At 40.3% G+C, this 24,534-nt stretch overlaps 2 protein-coding genes across 2 annotated transcripts; one reads left to right on the top strand and one right to left on the bottom strand.

The window, feature by feature from the left end:
- Window positions 1–379: 379 nt before the first annotated feature.
- LOC120853646 (formin-like protein 20) lies at window positions 380–1,284 on the bottom strand. Its single transcript, XM_040227607.1, has 2 exons — window positions 1,256–1,284; window positions 380–1,157 (listed from the first exon to the last, which is right to left on the bottom strand). The coding sequence occupies exons 1-2, from the start codon at window positions 1,282–1,284 to the stop codon at window positions 380–382; spliced, it is 807 nt and encodes a 268-aa protein (XP_040083541.1).
- PYGO1 (pygopus family PHD finger 1) lies at window positions 761–24,189 on the top strand. The gene is made up of 3 exons (XM_040226581.1): window positions 761–1,348; window positions 20,880–20,965; window positions 22,021–24,189. The coding sequence occupies exons 1-3, from the start codon at window positions 1,300–1,302 to the stop codon at window positions 23,143–23,145; spliced, it is 1,260 nt and encodes a 419-aa protein (XP_040082515.1). The 5' UTR covers window positions 761–1,299; the 3' UTR covers window positions 23,146–24,189.
- The last annotated feature ends 345 nt before the right edge of the window (window positions 24,190–24,534 follow it).

Here is a 24,534-nt window from a genome sequence, read left to right as displayed (position 1 = left end):
TTCAAGACCAGAAATCTGAGACCCAGAGACGTTACTTAAGTTGCTTGAGGTCACACAGCATAAATGGATGTGGAATCAGTAATCATACAATCACACGGCTTTGTGTGTGGGTTGAGGGGGGAGAGGGCAGGGGGGTCCTTCTCCTAAAATTTAACGTCTACATCAAGCTCAGGTGCCCCATCACTCCCACCCACCCTCTTTCTTATATTCATTCTGCATCGCTTTCCGAAGAATCAGGTCGTGAAAACTTGCAGTTGTGGCATTCTACAAACAGGTGTCCAGATCACGGACACGGACTGGGGAATCTGGGTCTCCACTTGTCCGCGGAGAACTCTCCAGCTCCCGCATACAAAGTTTCCTCGGTTCGTACGTTTCTCTTTCAGATCCCTGGCCGCGAGGCCAAGATGCCTGCTGCGGCCTCGGAAGAAGTTCGGAGATGCCGATTCCTCGAAGAAGCCGGGGAGCGTCGGCCGCCGAGCCGGGCGTCCTCTGGCCCGGCGGTGGCGGCGGCAGAGGGGGAGCGCCGCGCTCCGAGCAGCGCGGGGCTGGGCGGGGCGGCCCCTAGGCGCGCGCTGCCTGCCCCGACTGCCAGGGCCGCGGGCCCGCTAGCCCCGCGCGGAGCGAGAGGCGCGCGCGGGCCGTGGGGGCTGGGCCGAGGCGGAGCGCTAGGCGGCGGCGGGAGGCGCCGCGGGACCAGGCAGCGGCCCCCGCCCCGCCCCCCCTCGAAGTCCGTCCCCGCGCGGGGCTGGGGAGCTCGGGGCGGGGAAGCCGCGGGGCCGCGCCACGTCCCTCGCCCGCCCCAGAGCGGGTTTTGCAGGCGGCTCCAGGCTGGGAGCTTTTGTGTCTGCGACTCGGGAGCGGCGAGAGCGCAGACCTCCTCCTCAGAGGGCGCTGTGAGTGCGCCGCCTGGGCCCGGCCGCCCGCCTCCCGCCTCCCCTGTCAGCGGCTCCTGAGGCGGCGGCGGCGGCGGCGAAGAAGGAGTGGGAGGAGGCGGCGGCGGCGGCGCACTCGTCCTCCGCACACGCCGGCCCCGGGCGGGGGGCCGCCCCGAGGCCGCGCTCCCGCCGCCGCCGCTGAGCCCGGCCGGACCCCGCACGCCGCCCGGCCGCCCGGAGGCCTCGTCCTCCTCCCAAACTTTGCAAAGTCGCCCCGCGTCCCTGCCGCCCTCGGCCGCGCCTCAGCTCTGAGGCTCGCCTCGCAGCCGCAGCGGCCCCGCGAGCAGGAGGAGGAGCCGCCGCCGCAGCATCAAAGAGACCGAATTCCCGCGGCCTGGGGGGGAGTCATGCTTTGCGGTCTGTAATGTCAGCAGAACAGGAGAAGGATCCCATTTCGCTGAAGAGAGTTCGAGGTAACCGAGAAGGGCGCCGGGTTGAGGGAAGCGGGGCGCGCGGGGCGCGCGGGGGCCGCGTGCCCGGCCGCCGGGAGGCCACGGGGCTCTGTCCGGGCCTAACTCCGCGCAGCCCGCGTCCCGCCTGCGCCCCGGGGCCCGGGCTGCGGTCGAAGGCGCGCGGCCCCGGCGCTCGCCCGCCCCCGGGAACCCCGCGCCGGGCCCTGGCCGCCCCGACTTTGTGTTAGGAGGCAGTTGAAGCCGCACTCCGCATCCCTTCATACCCCGCTTCTCGCCCACCTTACCTCGTTGGCCAGACACAGCACAATAGGCAGCTCAGAGGGTGAGAAAGAAACACCCCCGGCAGAGACCACGAACGATGCCTACCCCCCACAAAAAAGTAAGTTGGACCGCACTGGAGTTGACGCTCTTGCAGAAGGTGTGCCGGGCCTTCGCGTCTCTCCCGGTCCCCCTTCCCACCTTCCAAAAGGCAACAAACACACAGCTTATTTTCTTTAGGAGAGGAGAAACTATATTCATTCAAAACGCTTTCTTCTATTGGCTTATGGATAAGAAGCAAGTCGCCCCAAATCAGTTTTACACACGGTCGGTCGGCTGGCTTCTTCCTCGCACACGAGTTAGGAATTTCCCTGCTGCCTTACTAAGAAATATCAGAGGGAACGTGTGCCAGACAAAAGATACTGCCTATAAGTTCAGACGTCAAATGCCCTCTCGAAATTTGGGGAGTGTCCTCCAGCTCTTTATTTCTAGCGTTCAATAAGGTTAAGGTTGAAAGTCCTAAAGTTGAAGTCGTACAGTTTGCTCATTAAACAAATATTTATTGAACATCTACTCTGTGCTCAGCACTGTTTTTGACACTGGGATACCACGGTGAACAAAGCAAAAAGACCGTCTTCACCCACCAGGAACTCAAACTCGTGGGGTAAACAAATGATGAACAAATGAAAGGTATAGAATGTCAAATGGTAAGTACTATGGAAAAGATCAAAGCAGGGAGAGTGGTTAGAAAGTATGTATGGGGGTGGGGAGGTAGTGATTATTTATAAGAGGGCTCACCTGGAAGATGAAGTTTGGCAAAGATCCAAAGGAAGTGATAGAGCAGAGCTCTATGGATAGGTGTGGGAATAGCAGTATTGGCAAGAGGAACAGCAAGTGCAAAGGCCCTGGGTCTGGAATTTGCCTAGTGTGCTCAAGCAGCTGCATAGAAACTCTTGTAAGTGGCATGGAGTGAGCAAAGGGACAGTAGTGTGAGCTGAGCGGAAGGATAGTGTGAGTGTGTATTGGGGGTCTTGTGAGCCATTGAAAGATTTTACTTTGGCTTTCATTCTGAGATAGGTGCTGAATGGTTTTGTCTAGGAAAGTGACTGATGTGACTTAGGTTTTTACTTGCTGCTGTGTGGAGAATAGACTGTAGAGAACAAGGGCTAACAAGGGAGGTTGGTTAGGAGGCTATTGTAATAAACCTTTCGTCCAAACAAGATAAAGTGCTTTATAAATCAGTAGTAAGGTAAATTTCCAGTTGATTTAAGTGATGTAGAGACGGAGGACCGCAGCCATTCGTCTGTGTTTTTGTTTCTTGTGACTAGAGATTAAATCTGTAGAACTGGCTTGAGACATAGTGACAATGTGGAATCCAAATAACATCACTTGAGTTTAGATAGAGATTGATTTTCTTAACCATTTAAGCAAAAACATAATTTTGAGCAGAATATTGTTTTTACAGGCATAACATCAGCACAGTCTTTCTCTTGGTGAAGATTTTCTGTTTGAACTTTTCTTTTCTCTTTGTGGTTATGAGTTGCCAGAGCCTTTAAGGAGTAGACTTTCTGAAATAGTTATCTCTTTGATATGTGTACTGTATTGTTTTGCCTATTATTGTAAATTACTTTGGGCTTGAAGGAAAAGAAACCATTATCAAGTTTATACCTTTGAAGTCAATTGTCAGTCTTAATCAAATGTAATTTTAAATAAAATTGATGGGTATTTCATTGTGGGTATTTCATATGATAGGGAAGTGGACCAGAGGAAGTGGACTGGTAGTTTTCATTCCACAGATCTATCTTTGCTTTGTTACAACTGCTGGTTTTAACTTAGATGTTGGGAATTCACTCAGGTGTCAGCTCAAGAATACTGTGAGAGTTAAGTACCAGAATATAAGACAAAGCACTTTTTAAAATAAAAAGCTGATATGAAGAGGAGTTTTTATAATAAGTCGTTTTGTACTAATTAGAACATTAATTTTTAAAGGATTCTAAAATTATTTTATAATTCATAAAAGGTACCAGTATATCTACATGAGCTCTTCTGAAGCACAGTTCTGCTTAACTTCACTGCCCTGAAGCTTTTGGTTATAATTTATATCATCTGACTGCTTATAAGAATGTGGTGTTTGCAGAACATAATCTTTGAACAGTGCTTCTCAAACTGCTTCTCCATCCATTGATATACATAGACAGACTTTTTAATGGTTAGGTATTTCATATGTATAAAAAAATATAAGTCATCAAACCTCTTGCTGAGGATAAGGCTAAGATACAGACGATAGATAGATAGACATATATAGGTAGATAGATCTCTCTAGATATCTATATATGTGTAGATAGAGATATATGTATAGATATAGATAGATATATCTGTAGATATAGATAGATATCTATACATATATCTCTGTCTATATATATATATCTATACATATATCTCTACATATGTCTATCTATAGAGAGACCTATATATGTATTTAAATTTAGAAGAATTATTAGAAAATAATATTATAGGTGTAACTCAGATATGGCAAAATTAGGACAACATGAATGACTTAAGGACTTTATAATAGTACACTCTGTAGGCCTAAAGCACCATGATCCCTTAGGATGCTTATAAAAAATGTAGCTTCCTGGACCCACAGAATTAGGATTTCTGAGAGATTTCTCTGCATACTTAACAAGCTCTCCTGGTGGTCCTTATGTACACAAAAGTTTGAGAACTGCTGTTGTTAGACCTAGGTTATGATAGGTAAGTGGACCAGAGGAAGTGGACTGGTAGTTTTCCAAACTTGGGCTGATATTTTAATATTAGATTCAGAGTTCATATTTAGTGGCAAAATATCTTTCTCATATTTCCTACCAGTTCTTACCAGCTCCCAAACCCTCAGCCCTTGATTGACAGACAGATCCATGAGGATATGTGCAATATCTTGATTATTTTTCTATTTCTTCCTTAACTGCTTTGCTCACAGGAGATACTAAATGAATGAATGAACGAATACATGAAGGAACTCATTCATATCTTCATGCTGCTTTCAGATTGTCCATAGCCCTTCCCACCAATTACTTGCCCTTTTCCCTTAAAATGTTACCATCATCCTTATTTTAACCAACAATCCTGTTATCCAGTATTCTTAGCACTCTTAGGTGTTGATCTGATGACAATACTCGTTCATTTATTCAACAAATATTTATTGGGTAGACAATGGGAATACATTGGTAAGAAGACATAACACTTGTCTTCACTAACTTTTAGTGTAGTCTGGGATATGGAAAAGTAATCATTTACAAACAGCGTGATAAGTGCTGTGGTCATTTATGAAAAAATAAACATATAACCCCTTTTTAAGGGAGTCAAGGAAGGCCTCCTGGAGGAAACTTTTAATAAGCAGTGGGTGTTCCTTTGTTTTAAATGTTGTAGAAAGAGCAGCAAGGAGGATAAGGGGTGAGAAGAAGGTCTAGGAACTTAGTGATGATTTTGAGAAGGCACTTTTGGGGAGAAAACCACATTTCAAAGCACTGAATATTAAGTGGTGAAGATGTGATTTAAAAGAAGCTTGGTGGCAAAAGGAAATACATAGCCAATAGATTGGAAAGAGTCAAGACAAAGTTTGTATGGGTTCTCTGTGTTTACTTTTTCTCCCTTGAAAAATGATAGACGTATTAGTAGACCAACAGAAGGATCTGATTTAGAGGAAGAGGGCAGAAACTGAAAAAGCAACAGAAAAAGAGCATAATTCATTAATAAAGCATTCAGTACATTAAAAAAAATATCTACTGTGTGCTAGGTACTCGCTGTTGTGGAAGCTGGGCATGAAACAGACAAGGCTCCTATCCTCATAAATCAAGTTTCTGCATAGGAGAGAAGGAATAGCATCAAGGATGCAAATGAAGAGTTAGTCTTAGAGAATTAAAGAGAAAATGAAGAATAAAAGCAAATTTAGAGATGAAGAAGGAAGTTGAAGCATTCATTTCAGATGAAATGCTATTTTTTTTTACATAAATGTCACATTTATTGTTTCAAATACAATTCTGTCTGATTTATTACTGATTTTGTGTGGAAAAATTAAGACAGCTGACATTATATGACTCATGTCAGAACTGTGCTGAACACTATATAGTATCAAGATAATTCCATCTAGACTATGAATAAATGATAGTTCTTTAGTAGTAATTTCACTAGTCATGAGGCAAAAGTGATTAAGTAGCTATCTGCTTTTAAAAGACTGTACACCCTCAGGTGAAAAGCTTTTAACCAGAGTTGAAATGACATTGGAGAGGTGAGGATGTATTTTAGAGTGGCATAATAACACAGAAATGTCACAGACGCATACAAAGTAGACGGTACTAAAAAGAAATACAGACCATCTTGATAAGAGGAGTGTATGGAAGATTTGGATTAAGATAGAAGAATAAGCATAATTTACATAGTCATAGAACTGAGGGAAAGAACCAGAGAGAGAAAATCTAAAGGACAGGATTTTGAGGGGGATTGTTGTTTTGTTTCACTCCTGACTAGGCAGAGTGTCAGGAAAGCAAGTTTGGTTTTCAGCACATTGAATGAGTATCCCTGTGGGATGTTGCAGAGTATGCAGTGGATATACGTGGTTTGGAACTGAGGTGGGTGGTCTGAGCCAGAAATAGATATCTGGACGTTATCAGTAAACATGTGAATATTAATTTGATGTCTTGGGAGTAGATGAGCTTACCCAAGAGAGTGAAAAGTTAGAAGAAAAAAGCATTGAGAAAAGCAACTTTGGGAACATTAATGTTTAGGAGATCAGAGGGAAAAGAGGGCGCTGAAAAACAGAATGCCAAGGAGTAGCCAGAGAGATAGAGAAGAAAAACAGAAGAGAATGGTGTCACAGATATATAAAAGAATAAATTTATGAGTAAGTGATAAATGGGTTTTGTTGTTAACAAATGGAATGAAATGTGTCTGTGAGACCTTTAGCATGCTCTTTCTCCCATATTCCCTAACTTGATAAATATCATTTATTTAGTAACCCAAACCCATCCTCCACTGCAACTCAGCACTGTCCCAGAGTCCTAGATATTCTGTCTCTTTAGTAGGCTTTGTACTCGTTATCTCCTAGTCTTTCCACAGCCGCTACTTTAGTTCAGATTTTGCTTATCTCTGATTATTACATTAACCCTGTCACTGGTTTCAGTGACCCATTTTGTCTTTTTTAACCCATTTTCCACATTGCTACTTACTGCTGGTAATAACTACCATTTATTAAGTACTTACCAAACAGTTTTCTAAGTAGTTTAAATGGATCATCTTGCTTAATCATCTCAATAACCCTGTAAGTTATGTTATTATTATTCTAGGCTTACAGTTGAGGAATTGATGTTCAGAGAGATTTAGTAATATGTGGTAATGTAACATATTCAAGTCTGCCTTCTAAGTTGCTTCAGTCATGTCTGACCCTTTGTGACCCCATTGACTGTAGCCTGCCAGGCTCCCCTCTCCACCGGGTTTTCCCAGCTAGAATATTAGAGTGGGTTGCCGTTTCCTCCTCCAGGAAATCTTCCTGACCCAGGGACTGAACCTGCGCCTCTGGTGTCTCCTGCATTGGCAGGCAGGAACTTTACCACTAGCGCCACCTGGGAAGCCCATATCAAGTCTACCCAGCTAGTAAGTGGCAAAGCTAGAATGTAAATTCTAGGGCCTCAAATCCTAGCCACTTAGTGCTCCCCAAACACAGTTTAGTCACACTACTCTTTTTTTGTAAAATTCTTCATTGGTTTCCCGTTGCATTTCTGATGAAAATCCAACCTTCTTATGTTGACCCAATCCAACATTCCTATATTCTTATTTGACCCAGGCCTACCACTTAGTCCTCCATCCTTCATATTCATGAAATGTTCATCCTTGTCTCCCATGTTCCATTTCTGAAATATTCACATTTTCTCTCTAGATGTCATGAGCTCTCTTGCCTTTACATTTTTCTTTGCACATTGTGTTCCTTCTGCTAGGCATGTCCTCTTTTTTTTCCTAACTTTGGTACGATATCCATCCTCAAAGCATCAGCTCCATTGAGACGTCCCATTATTAGAGGTGTTATTGTATAGAGTCAGCTTTCCCCTTGGACACCATCTACCCACCCTTCTAAGCTTTACTTTTGTGAGCAGCCTTAAACTTCATGCACCACAGTAATGCAAAGATTGTTAGTTTGGGAACAGCTGGCACAGGAACCACAAATATTTAAAAACTTAAATGGAAAATTCTGAAAGAGACGGGAATACCAGATCACCTGACTTGCCTCTTGAGAAATCTGTATGCAGGCCAGGAAGCAACAGTTAGAACTGGACATGGACCAACAGACTGGTTCCAAATAGGAAAAGGAGTACGTCAAGGCTGTATATTGTCACCCTGCTTATTTAACTTATATGCGGAGTACATCATGAGAAACGCTGGACTGGAAGAAACACAAGCTGGAATCAAGATTGCCGGGAGAAATATCAATAACCTCAGATATGCCAATGCCACCACCCTTATGGCAGAAAGCGAAGAGGAACTAAAAAGCCTCTTGATGAAAAAGAGGAGAGTGAAAAAGTTGGCTTAAAGCTCAACATTCAGAAAAAGAAGATCATGGCATCCAGTCCCATCACTCCATGGGAAATAGATGGAGAAACAGTGGAAACAGTGTCAGACTTTATTTTTGGGGGGCTCCAAAATCACTGCAGATGGTGATTGCAGCCCATGAAATTAAAAGACGCTTACTCCTTGGAAGAAAAGTTATGACCAACCTAGATAGCACATTCAAAAGCAGAGACATTACTTTGCCGACTAAGGTCCGTCTAGTCAAGGCTATGGTTTTTCCTTTGGTTGTGTATGGATGTGAGAGTTGGACTGTGACGAATGCTGAGCGCCGAAGAATTGATGCTTTTGAACTGTGGTGTTGGAGAAGACTCTTGAGAGTCCCTTGGACTGCGAGGAGATCCAACCAGTCCCTTCTGAAGGAGATCAGCCCTGGGATTTCTTTGGAAGGAATGATGCTGAAGCTGAAGCTCCAGTACTTTGGCCACCTGATGCGAAGAGTTGACTCATTGGAAAAGACTCTGATGCTGGGAGGGATTGGGGGCAAGAGGAGAAGGGACGACCGAGGATGAGATGGCTGGATGGCATCACTGACTCGATGGATGCGAGTCTGAGTGAACTCCGGGAGTTGGTGATGGACAGGGAGGCCTGGCGTGCTGCAATTCATGGGGTCGCACAGAGTCGGACGTGACTGAGCAACTGAACTGAACTGAAATGACTGAGGTTGAGGGCTTTCTTAATTTAATATTTATTACATGCCCAGTTGATATAGATTTGAGGCATCATATAGTGGACACTTTCTGCCTTGCATTCGAAAAGGAAATAATGTGTTTTTCATTTCACTCATATAAGGCCGTTTTGCCAAATGCTTGATGGAATTCATGTAACACTATATTCACGCATTCACAATGTTTCCATTCCATGGTAGAGACTAATATTATAGAAGCATATGTTTCAGGTAAAGATAAAGCTGTTTAGCTAAGAAGCTCACATCCAGCTGACAGTATATGCTAGATTTCTGTGCTGTTATGAAAAACTGATATTTGACTGTCCAGTGATTGTGTCATCACTGCTGATCATTAGATATTTTGATAGGATGTCAAATGCTATAGAAACTGAAGTGAAGTACGCTAGTGATAAAGTTTAGTCTAAAGGGAAACAAAATGAGGACTAGCAGTTGAGGGTCTGCTCTGTGCCAGGCAATGTATTAGGTACTGTTTCAGTCTGTTTGGGCTGCTGTAACAGAATACCATAGACTGGGTGGTTTGTAAACAACAGATATTGTATTTCTTAAAATTCTTCTCTAAAAAACTTTTATTTACTTATTTATTTTTGGCTGTGATGGATCTTTGTTTCTGTGCACAAGCTTTTCTCTGGTTGTGGCGTACAGGGGCTACTCTAGTTGCAGTGTGCAAGCTTCTCATTGCACTGGCTTCTGTTGTTGCAGAGCACAGGCTGTAGGGCACACAGACTTTAGTAGTCACCCCGCACAGGCTCAGTGGTTGTGGTGCATATGCTTAGTTGCCCTGCAGTCATGTGGATTCTTCCCAGATCAGGGATCAAACTCGTGTACCCTGCTTTGGCAGGCAGATTCTTAAACACTGGACCACCAGGGAAATCCTATTTCTTACAATTCTGACAGCTAGAAAATCTGAAAGGAAGGAGCCAGCAGACTTGGTGTCTGGTGAAGACCCACTTCGTGGTTCATAGACAAGTCTTCCTACTCTGTCCAAATATGGAAAGGGTGAGGAAACTCTCCTAGGTCTGTTTCATAGGGGCAGACAGAGCCCACTTGACCTAATCACCTGTCAAAGACCCCACCTCCTAATACCATCACACTGAGATTAGGATTTCAACCTAAGTATTTCGGAGGACAAAACCTGGTTTGAGTCCAATCGGTCTAGAATACATACTTATTTTAATACATTCACATATTAAAATACACACTTGGAATAATGCTGAAGGAGGTCTGTTTAAAGAAAAATATTAGAATATTCATTGGAAGGACTGATGCTGAAGCGCCAGTACTTTGGCCACCTGATGCAAAGAGCCAACTCATTGGAAAAGACCTTCACGCTGGGAAAGTTGAGGGCAAGAGAAGAAGGGGGTGACAGAGGATGAGATGGTTGGATGGCATCATTGACTCAATGGATAAGACTGTGAGCAAGCTCTGGGAGATAGTGAAGGACAGGGAAGCCTGGCATGCTGCAGTCCATGGGATCACAAAGAGTTGGACACAACTGAACGACTGAACAACAACAAAAATGTTTTAAAATAATGTAGTCACATTACCTACGAGAACAGTTACTATCACCAAACCATAATTGTGAATAAAATGAGTTTAATAAAAGAAAATTTAAAATATATGAGGCACACTAATATCTAGTGTACAAGAATAATGTCCTCGCTCCCTTTAAAGACTTGGTGCCAAAATAGATTGAGTCTTAAACCTAAAGAATAAAGACGTTGTACCTAGACCAAGGAAAAACCATAAGAGGCCTAAAGTAAATAATCCACTCTTTAAAAAATGAAAAAATACACTCTTTAAGAAATAAAAAGTGCTTACAAATACTTCCCTGGTGGCTCAGATGGTAAAGAATCCACCTGCGGTATGGAAGACCTGGGTTTGATCCCTGGGTTGGGACAGTCCCCTGAAGAAGGGAACGGCTACCCACTCCATATTCTGGCTTGGAGAATTCCATGGACTGTGTAGTCCATGGGGGTTGCAAAGAGTCAGACACTGCTGAGCTACTTTCACTTTCCCTGTGGCTTCCCTTGTGGCTCAGATGGTAAAGTGTCTGCCTGCAGTGCAGGAGACCTGGGTTTAGTCCTTGGGTCAGGAAGACCCCTGGTTAAAGAAGTGACAACCCAATCCAGTATTCTTGCCTGGAAAATCCCACAGTTGGAGGAGCCTGTCAGGGTATAGTCCATGGGGTTGCAAAGAATCAGATACAACTGAGTGACTAACACACACAAATAAATGATTTTATCCTTATAAGTGAGTTTCATATAAAAATCATTAATTTGTAGAGTCTTTAGATGGGAAAAAATAGCTTCACGTAATAGATTGGAAACTCCCCTACGACGATAAGAAGGTAAATAAGCTTCCAGATCTACATAAAAGGTAAAAGTTTATTTTGCTTAATTGAGATTGATTGACATAATAAAGGGTGATAATATGTAGATTAAATTCCTTTACTTTCTTAGGATGAGAGAGGTTTCTTTCTCTATTGTGGACATAACTCCTTCCAACTTCTTTGCCCCTTGTGCATTCGGAGGGCAGTGGGCAGGTAGGAGTGAAGAGATGAGATTAAGAAGTTCAAGAATTAGCAAAAGGATCAGAGTAGCCATTGTTACAACAAGCTTTGGAAGTTCCCCTTTCTTGGTTCCGTGCCCTACAGCTCTCAACTTCTGGCTGAAATGGTCATGGTTTCCCTTGCAGAGTGTAGAGCAGGTAGAGAGAAGCTTTGGCATCAAGTTATTAAGATCACCTAAATAACTACCTCTGTAACCACTACTTTCCCTTCTTATGGATTTTGGCCTTGCAACTTCATTTCTAAGGAGTAATAATTACAGAAATTCTTGGTAGCTTATATTCTAATTAGCCCCAATGAGCATTAATCTGATTTAACGTGACTTACTACATCATGGAGGTGACAGAACCAGCATTATTACAGACAGTGATGGGAGGGACCTAGGTAAGGCCAAGAATCAAGCCATTGGAAATGGCATCATTAACTTTTTAGATGAATAATCAGTGGGGCAACAGAGACCAGTGGGAACTTGAAGGATTGTTTTATGGAGGAAAATATTAGACTCTTAAATAAAAAAGTAATACTATAAAATTCAGTTTTCAAAAAAGAATTTTAGATGGCTTTGTTCACAGATTACTTGAAAAATATGGAATTTATTTAAATGATTCCAAATGTCAGAGTTTTGCCTTATAGTAAATATAGAAATTATTATTAAACTTTTAGAAAGTGAACAGAGATGATAGAGTACATTTTGTTCATCTTTAAATTACAGTATTTTAATAGAAAAAGTTACAGCTATTCAGTAGTCTTAATAATGCTGTGGAAAAAGGTAATTTATATGTACTAGAAGAGACTAATATATTAATCAGTTCAGATCAGTTCAGTCGCTCAGTTGTGTCTGACTCTTTGCAACCCCATGGATTGCAGGGCCCAGGCCTCCCTGTCCATCACTAGATCCCAGAGTTTACTAAAGTCATGTCCATCAAGTCAGTGATGCCATCCAACCAGCTCATCCTCTGTCGTCCCCTTCTCCTCCCGCCTTAAATCTTTCCCAGCATCAGGGTCTTTTCAAATGAGTCAGTTCTTCACGTTGGGTGGCCAAAGTATTGGAGTTTCAGTTTCAGCATCAGTCCTTCCAATGAATATTCAGGACTGATTTCCTTTAGGATGGACTGATTGGATTTCCTAGCTGTCCGAGGGACTCTCAAGTCTTCTTCAACACCACAGTTCAAAAGCATCAATTCTTCAGTGCTCAGCTTTCTTCACAGTCCAACTCTCACATCCATACATGACTACTGGAAAAACCATAGCTTTGACTAGATGGACCTTTGTTGGTAAAGCAATGTCTGTGCTTTTTAATATGCTGTCTAGACTGGTCATAACTTTCCTTCCAAGGAGTAAGCGTCTTTTAATTTCATGGCTGCAGTCACCATCTGCAGTGATTTTGGAGCCCAAAAAAATAAAGTTTGCCGCTGTCTCCACTGTTTCCTCATCTATTTGCCATGAAGTGATGGGACCAGATTCCATCTTCGTTTTCTGAATGCTGAGTTTTAAGCCAACTTTTTCATGGTCCTCTTTTACTTTCATCAAGAGGCTCTTTAGTTCTTCTTTGCTTTCTGCCATAAGGGTGGTGTCATCTGCATATCTGAGGTTATTGATATTTCTCCCGACAATCTTGATTCCAGCTTGTGCTTCATCCAGCCCAGCGTTTCTCATGATGTTCTCTGCATATAAGTTAAATAAGCAGGGTGGCAATATAAGCCTTGACCTACTCCTTTTCCTATTTGGAACCAGTCTGTTGTTCCATGTCCAGTTCTAACTGTTGCTTCTTGACCTACATACAGATTTCTCAGGAGACAGATCAGGTAGTCTGGTATTCCTATCTCTTTCAGAATTTTCCAGTTTATTGTGATCCACACAGTCAAAGGCTTTGGCATAGTCAATAAAGCAGAAATAGATGTTTTTCTGGAACTCTCTTGCTTTTTCCATGATCCAGCGGATGTTGGCAATTTGATCTCTGGTTCCTTTGCCTTTTCTAAAACCAGCTTGAACATCTGGAAGTTCACGGTTCACATACTATTGGAGCCTGGCTTGGAGAATTTTGAGCTTAGTTTGTTAGCGTGTGAGATGAGTACAATTGTGCAGTAGTTTAAGCATTCTTTGGCATTGCCTTTCTTTGGGATTGGAATGAAAACTGGCCTTTTCCAGTCCTGTGGCCACTGCTGCATTTTCCAAATTTGCTGGCATATTGAGTGCAGCACTTTCACAGCATCATCTTTTAGGATTTGAAATAGCTCAACTGGAATTCCATCACCTCCACTAGCTTTGTTCACAGTGATGCTTCCTAAGGGCCACTCTACTTCACATTCCAGGATGTCTGGCTCTAGATAAGTGATCACACCACCGTGATTATCTCGGTCATGAAGGTCTTTTTTGTATAGTTCTTCTGTGTATTCTTGCCACCTTTTCCTAATATCTTCTGCTTCTGTTAGGTCCATACCATTTCTATCCTTTATTGAGCCCATCTTTGCATGAAATATTCCCTTGGTATCTCTAATTTTCTTGAAGAGATCTCTAGTCTTTCCCATTCTATTGTTTTCCTCTATTTCTTTGCACTGATCACTGAGGAAGGCTTTCTTATCTCTCCTTGCTATTCTTTGGAATGCTGCATTCAAATGGATATATCTTTCATTTTCTCCTTTGCTTTTCTGCTTTTCACTTCTTTTCACAGCTATTTGTAAGGCCTCCTTAGAGAACCATTTTGCCTTTTTGCATTCCTTTTTCTTGGGGATGGTCTTGATCACTGCCTCCTGTACAATGTCACGAACCTCTGTCCATAGTTCATCAGGCACTCTTGTCTATCAAATCTAGTCCCTTGAATCTGTTTGTCACTTCCACTGTATAATCATAAGCGATTTGATTTAGGTCATACCTGAATGGTCTAGTGGTTTTCCCTTCTTCCTTCAATTTAAGTCTGAATTTGGCAATAAGGAGTTCATGATCTGAGCCACAGTCACCTCCCGTCTTGTTTTTACTGACTGTATAGAGCTGCTCCATCTTTGGCTACAAAGGATATAACCAATCTGATTTTAGTGTTGGCCATCTGGTGATGTCCACGTAGAGAGTCTTTTCTTGTGCTGTTGGAAGACGGTGTTTGCTATGACCAGTGTGTTTTCTTGGCAAAACTCTTATTAGCCTTTGCCCTGCTTCATTCTGTACTCCAAGGCCAAACTTGCCTGTTACTCCAGTTGTTTCTTGACTTCTTACTTTTGCATTCCAGTCCCCTATAGTGAAAAGGACATCTTTTTTGGGTGTATTAATGAATTTTTATTATTAAGCATTACCTTTTTCTATTTACACTTTTGTTATAATGAAGTCCCCATAACAAACATTAGGAAAGACAGGGCTTTGATGTTTGGCCCCTTTGTTTCTTTATATAGTCACTTTATTATTTGACCTCAGGCCCACTGCTAATTCTTTTCCACAGAATTTCTAGGTATTCAGATTTAAGAACAACACATTTCTCTGTTCAGTATGTTAGTATATACTGTTGCATAACAGTATATGGCCTTTTGTGGGCCATTGAGGAAGACATTATAAGATTTCTGGAAGGCAAACTTATATCTTAGAAATTAAATAAACGTAGTTTTACTTAAGCAACAAAACAAAAATAAATAAGTTGGACTTCACCAAAATTAAAATCTTACATGTTTTACATCTGATAAGATTCTAGTATTCTTAATATATATGTAAAGAATTCTTAAAACACAACAGAAAAAACAATCTAAGTGAAAAAATAGGCAAAGAACTTGAATAATCATTTCTGCAAAGAAGATCAATAAATACACGAAAGGGTAGTCAACATCATTAGTAATTTTTGAAATGCAAATTAAAAGCACAAGGAGATACCACTTCACACTCACTAAAGTCACTATTAAAGAAATAAGATAAATCTTGGTGGGGGTATGAAGAAGTTAGAACCCTCAGACTTTAGAGGTGGGGAATGTAAAATGATGCAGCCGCTGTAGAAAACAGCTTAGTGTTTCCTCAAAATGTTAAACATAGAGATATCATGACTCAGCAACTGCACTCCTAGGTGTATACCCAAGAGAATTGAAAATACACTTTCATTAAAAAACATGTACATAAATGCTTCCAAAATAGAAACAACCCAGATGTTCACCAACTGATGACTGGATAAAAATAATGTGGAGTGTTGTTCAGCCATAGAAAAGAGTGCAGTAGTAATACGTAAAATAACATGGCTGAACCTTGAAAATATTATGCTAAGTGAAAGAAGCCAAACACAGAGCCACATATTATATGGCTAACAGGTATGTGGTTTCTTATTGGAATGATGATAGTGTTCTGGAATTAAATAGTGGTGATAGTTACACTGCTTGATGGTAGTGAATAAGCTAAAAACAAAACAAAAACCCATTGAATTGCACACCTAAAAGCAAAAGAAAACAAATCCTAGTTTCAGATTTCAGAGCTGCTTTTTACCAGAGGTATGGCCCATACCTTTACAATTTCAGTTCTCTTTGTTTCTTTTTTAAAATGAGGATGATTTTCCTCATAGGTTTGTTATGAAGATTAAGTGAAGGAACATAGATATAGTTAGATAGAAACCTCTAAGATAAGATGCTAGAATAAAACTACAGAGTTTCTTCTTAAATTTCAAGTGAAAGTGAACTGAAATTTCAGTTGGGAAAAAAAAAAAAAAAAGGGCAAAAAATGTCAGCAACAAACAAGGGAAATGGTACAGCCCGGTAACATAAATCTGGAACAGGCTGAAATCTGGATCACTGTTTTAGCCTTCTAAAACAACCCTTCCTCTTGGGAGCTGTTGGTGATTTACAAAATTTTGAGAATTCTCACTAGTAACCCCAAGTCTGGAGAAAAGCAAATTAAATGAGTGTTCTTATTGTCTCACTTTTTTGAGTGAGGAAAAAAACGAGTAAAACAGGTTTGTTGTTGTTTTTAAAGGACTCTGAGAGAAAAGAAGTCTTCAGGGATACAAGGTGAATAAGACAACACAAGGGAATACTCTAATGTGACTGGGTTACTGCACCCTACAAAGAGGTAGATATGCACTTAACAAAACCTCAGAATTAAGAGCCTGGATGTTTCAAGGAAACATGATAGGTTAATAACCTTACTAAGATAGGCAAACATTTTAAAGAGAATATCCAGTCTAGTAAATGTAACATTCATATTGGGTTTATTCTAGGAATGTCAGGCTAGGTTTAACATTAATATAAAGGAAAAACATCATATGATTAGATACATACCACCTAAGCCAAGAAAACCACCTAAGCCAAGAAAACCACCTAAGCCAGGCAAACAACCTTAGATACAAATAAAAGGGAGTCAAAGTCACATACATTAAATCAGAGCTTAAAAGGTCTGGGCAAAGTTACAAGGTAAAAATAAAAGCATTATAATTACTCAGACATACTATAGCAAACTAATGAACTAACGCACATAGAGAAGAAAAAGAAAAATGGCATGCAGAAGATGAAGAAGCCATAACCTACAGGACAAAAAGGAAAAAGTGAAAATTCATATAGTCCTCAACTTTCAATGCAGGAAGTGTCAGCATTTAAAGAAAAAATAAAAACCATGTTTTTAATGTTTTTTATTTACTGTTTTTATTGATGTTTTAGCCTTAGAGAATTCTCTTTTGATGAAGAAACATTTAGCATATTCATCATTTTAACTTGTTTCTTTTTCCTTATTAAATTTGAATAAGTTAACATTTAATGCTTTTATTTAAAAATATCCCATTTTTGTAAAAATATTACTGTCACTGTTTATACACAGGAATGAAAGTAGGTAGGTAGATAGTAAGCTAAAAGTCTGGATTGATGTTAACTTAGGGGTAATGATAGTTTCTGGCTGGTAGGGTTTGAGCTATGTATCAGTCAGGGTCTAGTCAGGAGCCAGAAACCATACCAATTATTTTTAATGTAAAGAATTTGATATAAAGTATTGCTAACAGATATTAAACTGGCAAAATGGAATACTAAAGATTTTACAGAGGTAACAACTATGGGGAGAAGCTCCCCATGTCCTCATGGCTGTAGGACGTAGGAAAGATGTTGGAATTATAAAAATAAGTCCACTCACAAGAGGAATCCTGTGGAGTTTAAACTCCGGTCTCTGAGAAGGGGCTGCTGCTTAGGCTGGTATAAATGCCCTTGGGGTTAGAGGATGGGACTAGTGACTCGGTGCTGATGTCTCTGAGGAGGGCACAATCAGGCTATCTGGGATAATATGTTCTCTAAAGAAAAACAGTGTTATTTTGTTCTAGATGGCTAGCCAGAACAGGGAGTACCTTTCCACTCATTAGAAGACTTTCTCTTTGTCCCTCAGCAGGGCTTTTAAAAAGTTTTTATTCATACTGGTCTTGCACATTTCTTAAATTTATTGCTAGTTATTTTAGTTTAGTTTTGTTCCTGAAAATGGAAACTTTTCTTCTTTATCTTTTAATTAGTTGTGGTTTTTATATATGAAAGCTTTTGGTGTTTAAATATTAATTTAACATCCAGAATCCTTACTAAAATTTTGTTATTGTTTGTCATAGATTTTACCTTCACAGTATTTAAACTTGTTCTAAATAGCCCTTACAGAAATCTGCTTTGCATTTTGTTATGTGTGGGACTATTGCCAGCATGCTGATTTCTCTTTATTGCCGTGTACCGTTTCTTTCCCTGAACTACTGTTGTAAAGATATCATTACAGGTCTCCCTGCTCCTGACCCCATTCTCATCACCAATTTATTCTCAGCACAAATGCTAATGTAATCTTTTAAAAACACAAATCGTGTTACTTTCCTGTTTGAAATTCTTAAATGATCATTCACTGTTCTCCAAATATAATCCTGATTCCTTATCATAAACTACAAGGCTCTATATCTCAGTCAGCTTGGGCTGCCATAACAAGATGCCATAGACTGGTGGGCTTAAACAACAGACATTTGTTTTCTCATAGTCTGGTGCTAGTAAGTCCAAGATGAAGGTGCCAGCCAGCTTGTCAGTTCCTGGTCAGAGCTTCCTTCCTGGCTTGTAGGTATATGCCCATCTTCCTGTTGTGTCCTCACGTGCTCTTTCCCAGTGTCTACACGAGGGATGAAGGAAGGGAAGGGAGAGAGGGAGAGAGCAAGGACAATCACTTTTTCTTCTTCTAAGACCACTAATCCCATTATAAGGGACCCACCCTTGTGACCTCAGTTCAGTCGCTCAGTCGTGTCTGACTCTTTGTGAACTCATGAATCGCAGCACGCCAGTTCCTGTCCATCACCAACACCCAGAGTTCACTCAGAGTTCCATCCATCGAGTCTGTGACGCCATCCAGCCATCTCATCCTCTGTCATCCCCTTCTCCTCCTGCCCCCAATCCCTCCCAGCATCAGAGTCTTTTCCAATGAGTCAACTCTTCGCATGAGGTGGCCAGAGTACTGGAGTTTCAGCTTTAGCATCATTCCTTCCAAAGAAATCTCAGGGTTGATCTCCTTCAGAATGGACTGGTTGGATCTCCTTGCAGTCCAAGGAACTCACAAGAGTCTTCTCCAACACCACAGTTCAAAAGCATCAATTCTTCGGTGCTCAGCCTTCTTCACAGTTCAACTCTCACATCCATACATGACCACTGGAAAAACCATAGCCTTGACTAGATGGACCTTTGTTGGCAAAGTAATGTCTCTGCTTTTCAACATGCTATCTAGGTTGGTCATAACTTTTCTTCCAAGGAGTAAGCATCTTTTAATTTCATGGCTGCAGTCACCATCTGCAGTGATTTTGGAGCCCCAAAAATAAAGTCTGACACTTTCCACATCTATTTGCCATGAAGTGATGGGACCAGATGCCATGATCTTCGATTTCTGAATGTTGAGCTTTAAGCCAACTTTTTCACTCTCCTCTTTCACTTTCATCAAGAGGCTTTTGAGTTCCTCTTCACTTTCTGCCATAAGGGTGGTGTCATCTGCATATCTGAGATTACTGATATTTCTCCCAGCAATCTTGATTTCAGCTTGTGCTTCTTCCAGCCCAGCGTTTCTCATGATGTACTCTGCATAGAAGTTAAATAAGCAGGGTGACAATATACAGCCTTGATGTACTCCTTTTCCTATTTGGAACCAGTCTGTTGTTCCATGCCCAGTTCTAACTGTTGCTTCCTGACCTGCATATAGGTTTCTCCAGAAACCTTGTGACCTAGTATGACCCTAATTACTTCCAAAACCCCTCATCTCCAAATACTCTCAAATTAGGGTTAGGGCTTCAGTGTAGGAATTGTGGCGGGATACAGCAATCAGTCCATAACACTTTAAAATGATCTGGTCCCTGCCTGTCTCTTCAGCCTCTTCTGAAGGCACTCTCCAGAGTCATGTAACACACTGGCCTCTTTTAAATGTCTGAGACACATTTGTGCTCCTTTCTTATTTATTCTCTCTGTCTATAGGCTTATTGTTGTGCCCTTCACACGAGAGATTTCTTGTCATCTTTTAGGTCTCAGTTTAAGTATCTCTTTCTTAGAATCTACATGTATGAGCAAGTCTCCAATAATCTTCTGTCAACCCATTGCATTTATTTATTAATATGTTATAAATATGTATTATATGGCTACATATGTGTGTACATAATTTTATTCTGTCTGCTTTTGTATATGTTCAGAATTCTCTATAATAAAAAATGTGTGTTTTTAATGGAAAAAAGTTCCATTGATAAACTTACTTTTTAACATAGTCAAGTTTTTGCTTTTAATTGATCATATTGAGAAAATCATGCCCACATTCATTGTTGTATTTTGACAATACCTTTCAGAATTAAAAGGCATATACCTTTGATGCCATAATTCTACTTCTAGGAATGACTTGTACATGAGTGTAAAGACATTTATACATGGATTTTCATTGCAGAACAGCAAAGGTTTGGAAACAATTGAAATCCATCAATAGGGAGAAGACTAGTTTAATGAATTATGGTATAATCATACTATGAAATACTACTCAGTTGTTAGAGAATGGAGCAGTTCTATATGTAATGGCATAGAATGATTTCCAAGTAAGAAAGCAAGGTACAAACCATTGTTCCATACTAAACATGCCATCGTTTTTGTACTCCCTAGAGATACACTAGAATTAATCTAGATTATCTTTGGCAAGATGGAGAGAAACTAGCAACAGTGTTTGCTTCAGGAATAGGAAACCAGATGACTGAAAGTTTTAATATAGAGACTTACTTTTTCACTGAAAAAAAAAAAAAAACAATGCTGTGGGAGTAGAAGTGAGTGACTCTGGCTGAGATTATGGGAAAGGCTTTTTGAAGAACAAAGATAATAAAAGCTTAATACTACTTTTATCTAATAAAAATGAAAACATATTAACAGGTAGCTATAATGGTATGAAAGATATAAAATTTCACTTATGAATAGAAATATTATTTGGATGTATTTACTTATTTTTAGGTGGTGATAGTGGACTGGATGGGTTAGGAGGACCAGGTGTGCAACTAGGAAGCCCAGATAAGAAAAAACGCAAGACAAATACACAGGTAAATTGGCATTTTCTTTGTTAACAGTTTTTCTTCACTGATATGATCACACTATGAGGTAAATTTAACTTTGGTCATGGATTTTGTTTACTATCCTCATTCTGAACCTGGTAGTAAATTTTGCAGTGATTGTATTTTTATTCACTTATTTAGTTTTTACTCTGCAACTCATGGCTATTATTGGACTGCTGGCCTAGAGTGAATACTGCAAGAAGGAAATGTAGGCAAATAAATTAAAATGCTTATTCTTAAATCTAACTTCAAAGGAATAGATGCCTGTAGTTTTATGAAAAGATTTAAAAATATATGGACACAAGTTTAACTTGGAGTAATGTTCAAGTATTGTAATAAATCAGTATGTATGTACATAACATGAAGCAAAAAGCATCTTTTGTCTATAATCTTTGGTCGTAATAAACATTTATACATACTGACTTTCTTGGTTTTGTCCTCTGTAAATTTGAAGCACTCTTTTTGTTATAAAGACTGCAAGTGAGTATGAAGTGTGTACACTTTACTTTTCTCCATTTTGGCTACACTGTTAAACTTGGAGTGTGACTAAAACTGGCAGTTAATTTTTCTAGTCTGAGGTCTAGAACGTAGTGCTTTGGAACTACTTCAGTAGCTACTCCCTGAAGTTTAGCCAGGAAAAAAATTTAGGTCCTGTTTACTGTTATTTAACTTTATAGCTATTTGGAGGTGTAAAGGTATTTTTAGTTAAAATTTTAAGTGAAAGATTATAGTTGTAGGCTGGCATATTAAATGAAAATTATGGTAATGAAGCTTCTTTTGAAGACTGAATACATCTAGAGTTTTAAATAATTGATTTGAGCTAAAAAAAAATACCATATTTCCTTTCCTAAATGAAAGAAACCTACACATTTTTATCATTAAATATAATTAAATATAAACGTTTTTTGGAATTGAAAGGTCAAGTGAAGAATTAAATTTTCATAAATTTCAAAAGAAATTTAACTAAAACTGGGTTCATAAATGTTAACATTTATGACTTCTTTGATCAAAAACATGTATTTCACTTTACATTCTCATTTCAGGGGCCTTCTTTTCCTCCATTGTCTGAGTATGCTCCGCCACCGAATCCAAACTCTGACCATCTAGTGGCTGCTAATCCATTTGATGACAACTACAATACTATTTCCTATAAACCACTACCTTCATCAAATCCGTATCTTGGCCCTGGTTATCCTGGCTTTGGAGGCTACAGCACATTCAGAATGCCACCTCACGTTCCTCCAAGAATGTCTTCCCCATACTGTGGTCCTTACTCACTCAGGAATCAGCCACACCCATTTCCTCAGAATCCTTTGGGCATGGGTTTTAATCGACCTCATGCTTTTAACTTTGGGCCACACGACAATTCAAGTTTTGGAAATCCATCTTACAATAATGCACTGACTCAGAATGTTAACATGCCTAATCAACATTTTAGACAAAATCCTGCTGAAAACTTCAACCAGATTCCTCCGCAGAATGCTAGCCAAGTATCTAACCCTGACTTGGCATCTAACTTTGTCCCTGGAAGTAATTCCAATTTTAGTTCTCCGTTAGAATCTAATCATTCTTTTATTCCTCCCCCAAACACTTTTGGTCAAGCAAAAGCACCACCCCCAAAACAAGACTTTAGTCAAGGAGCTACCAAAAACACAAATCAAAACTCCTCTGCTCATCCATCTCACTTAAATATGGATGACACAGTGAATCAGAGTAATATTGACTTAAAAAATGTGAATCGAAACAATGTCGTCAGTCAAGAGAATAGCCGTTCGAGTAGCACTGAGGCTACAAACAACAGCCATGCAAATGGGACGCAGAGTAAACCACGACAGCCTAGAGGTGCCACAGATACTTGCACCACTGAGAAAAGCAATAAATCTGCTCTCCACCCAAGCCGCCACGGGCATTCTTCTTCTGACCCAGTGTATCCTTGTGGAATTTGTACAAATGAGGTGAATGATGATCAGGATGCCATCTTATGTGAAGCCTCTTGTCAGAAATGGTTTCATCGGATCTGCACTGGAATGACCGAAACAGCTTATGGCCTCCTAACAGCAGAAGCGTCAGCAGTATGGGGCTGTGATACCTGTATGGCTGACAAAGATGTCCAGTTAATGCGCACTAGAGAAGCGTTCGGTCCACCTGCAGTGGGCAGTGATGGCTAATAACAGGCATTCGCTTCAGTGTTTCCCCACCCTCTGTGTATTACAGAGGGTCAGTGACACAGGATTTTAATGTTTTACATAATTTTTTAAATGCATACGTGAAAAGATTATTTACCTTTTAGTTTTTATTAATACTCCATTGCTAGTGCATATTTTGTATTGTCTTGTTTGCTATCGTAAATAAGAATAATGTATATGGGGGTGCATTAGAAAGTACTATACAAATAAATTTAGTTGTTGTTAAACATAAAAGCCTCTTGAAGCTTCAAGATAAAGTATAGCAAACGTAGGCAAGTTTTTACTTTTTTAAAAGTTACAATCATTGAAAAATGTGTCAGTTGACCCTTGAACACAAGTTTGAACTGCATACATCCACTGATTTTCAGTAAATGCATACTGTAGTACTACATGATCCTTGGTTGGTTAAATCCTAGGATAGGGAAACACAGTTTTGGGGGGCTGACTGTAAAGTTGTATGCAGTTTTTTGACAGTGAAGAGATTGGCACCCCTAGCTCCTACATTGTTCAAGGGTCAAGTGTATTTCACTGCTGAACTTCAGCAATATCAAATTAAACATTTAGTTCAAAGAATATTTGAGAATCCATGTAATGTGTTCTCAGAAAGAATATATGTACCTAAAACATGAAAGCATACATTTTAATGGATCTTCTAACAAATAGTAGAGTATGACACCAGATTCTTCCCTTACTGGTGTTCCTGACATTAGTGACTTTCATATTATCAGGTCAGTCTTTCCAGGATGTCTGTTTGTACAGATACAAGACAGATGTTAGCATATAGTAGATGTTCAATACGTATTTGTTGATTAACTTGTGGATTGTACCACATGAAATTGCTAACATAAGATCAGTTGAAAATTGACTACAATTAGTAGAGTTGTCATAAAGGGTGTTTTTAGTTGTGCTATTTAGAAATATAACAGTATTATGCTCTTCACTCTTCAGTTTTCCTTGATTATTGAGTTGTTTTGTTATTGTTTTCCAGAGAAATAAATAATACAGTATTCTCAGAAGAATTGTGAATACTTTTCTTAATATCATTTCAAACTGGGACATAGAAAAATGAATTTGGCCTTATAGGGCTCTGCTGGCAGAAGAACTACTCAGTGGTGGTTTGAAAAATCTTGTTCTTGGGATCTGAATGTAAAAGTGAGCCTCACAGGAGTTCAAAATCCATTTTAAGTGAAGATCAATTAAGAGCCAAGGTGAGAGCTTACTGACAACCATTTGAGGTGCTGCAGGAGACACAGGTTTCTGCTGGGGCTGGGGAGAGTGTAAAAATAGACTTAAAGGTATTCTCTTGAGAGAAGGTCAAGAATGGAGACAGTTGGAGGTACACTCATTAAGATTTGAAACAACAGAAACCTG

Source organism: Oryx dammah, unplaced genomic scaffold (genome assembly GCF_014754425.2).
Source record: "Oryx dammah isolate SB20612 unplaced genomic scaffold, SCBI_Odam_1.1 HiC_scaffold_26, whole genome shotgun sequence".
Classification (NCBI taxonomy): domain Eukaryota; kingdom Metazoa; phylum Chordata; class Mammalia; order Artiodactyla; family Bovidae; genus Oryx; species Oryx dammah.
Note: the sequence above shows the minus strand (reverse complement) of the source record. Positions and strands in the feature narration are given on the sequence as shown.

Excerpts from the sequence above, each read along its gene's own strand:
- LOC120853646 (XM_040227607.1), bottom strand. The coding sequence starts at position 1,284 with ATGACTCCCCCCCAGGCCGCGGGAATTCG. Across the intron at positions 1,158-1,255 it reads CCCCAGGCCGCGGGAATTCG|GGACGCGGGGCGACTTTGCA; the intron begins GTCTCTTTGATG and ends CGAGGGCGGCAG.
- PYGO1 (XM_040226581.1), top strand. The coding sequence starts at position 1,300 with ATGTCAGCAGAACAGGAGAAGGATCCCATTTCGCTGAAGAGAGTTCGA. Across the intron at positions 1,349-20,879 it reads TTCGCTGAAGAGAGTTCGAG|GTGGTGATAGTGGACTGGAT; the intron begins GTAACCGAGAAG and ends ACTTATTTTTAG. Across the intron at positions 20,966-22,020 it reads AACGCAAGACAAATACACAG|GGGCCTTCTTTTCCTCCATT; the intron begins GTAAATTGGCAT and ends TTCTCATTTCAG.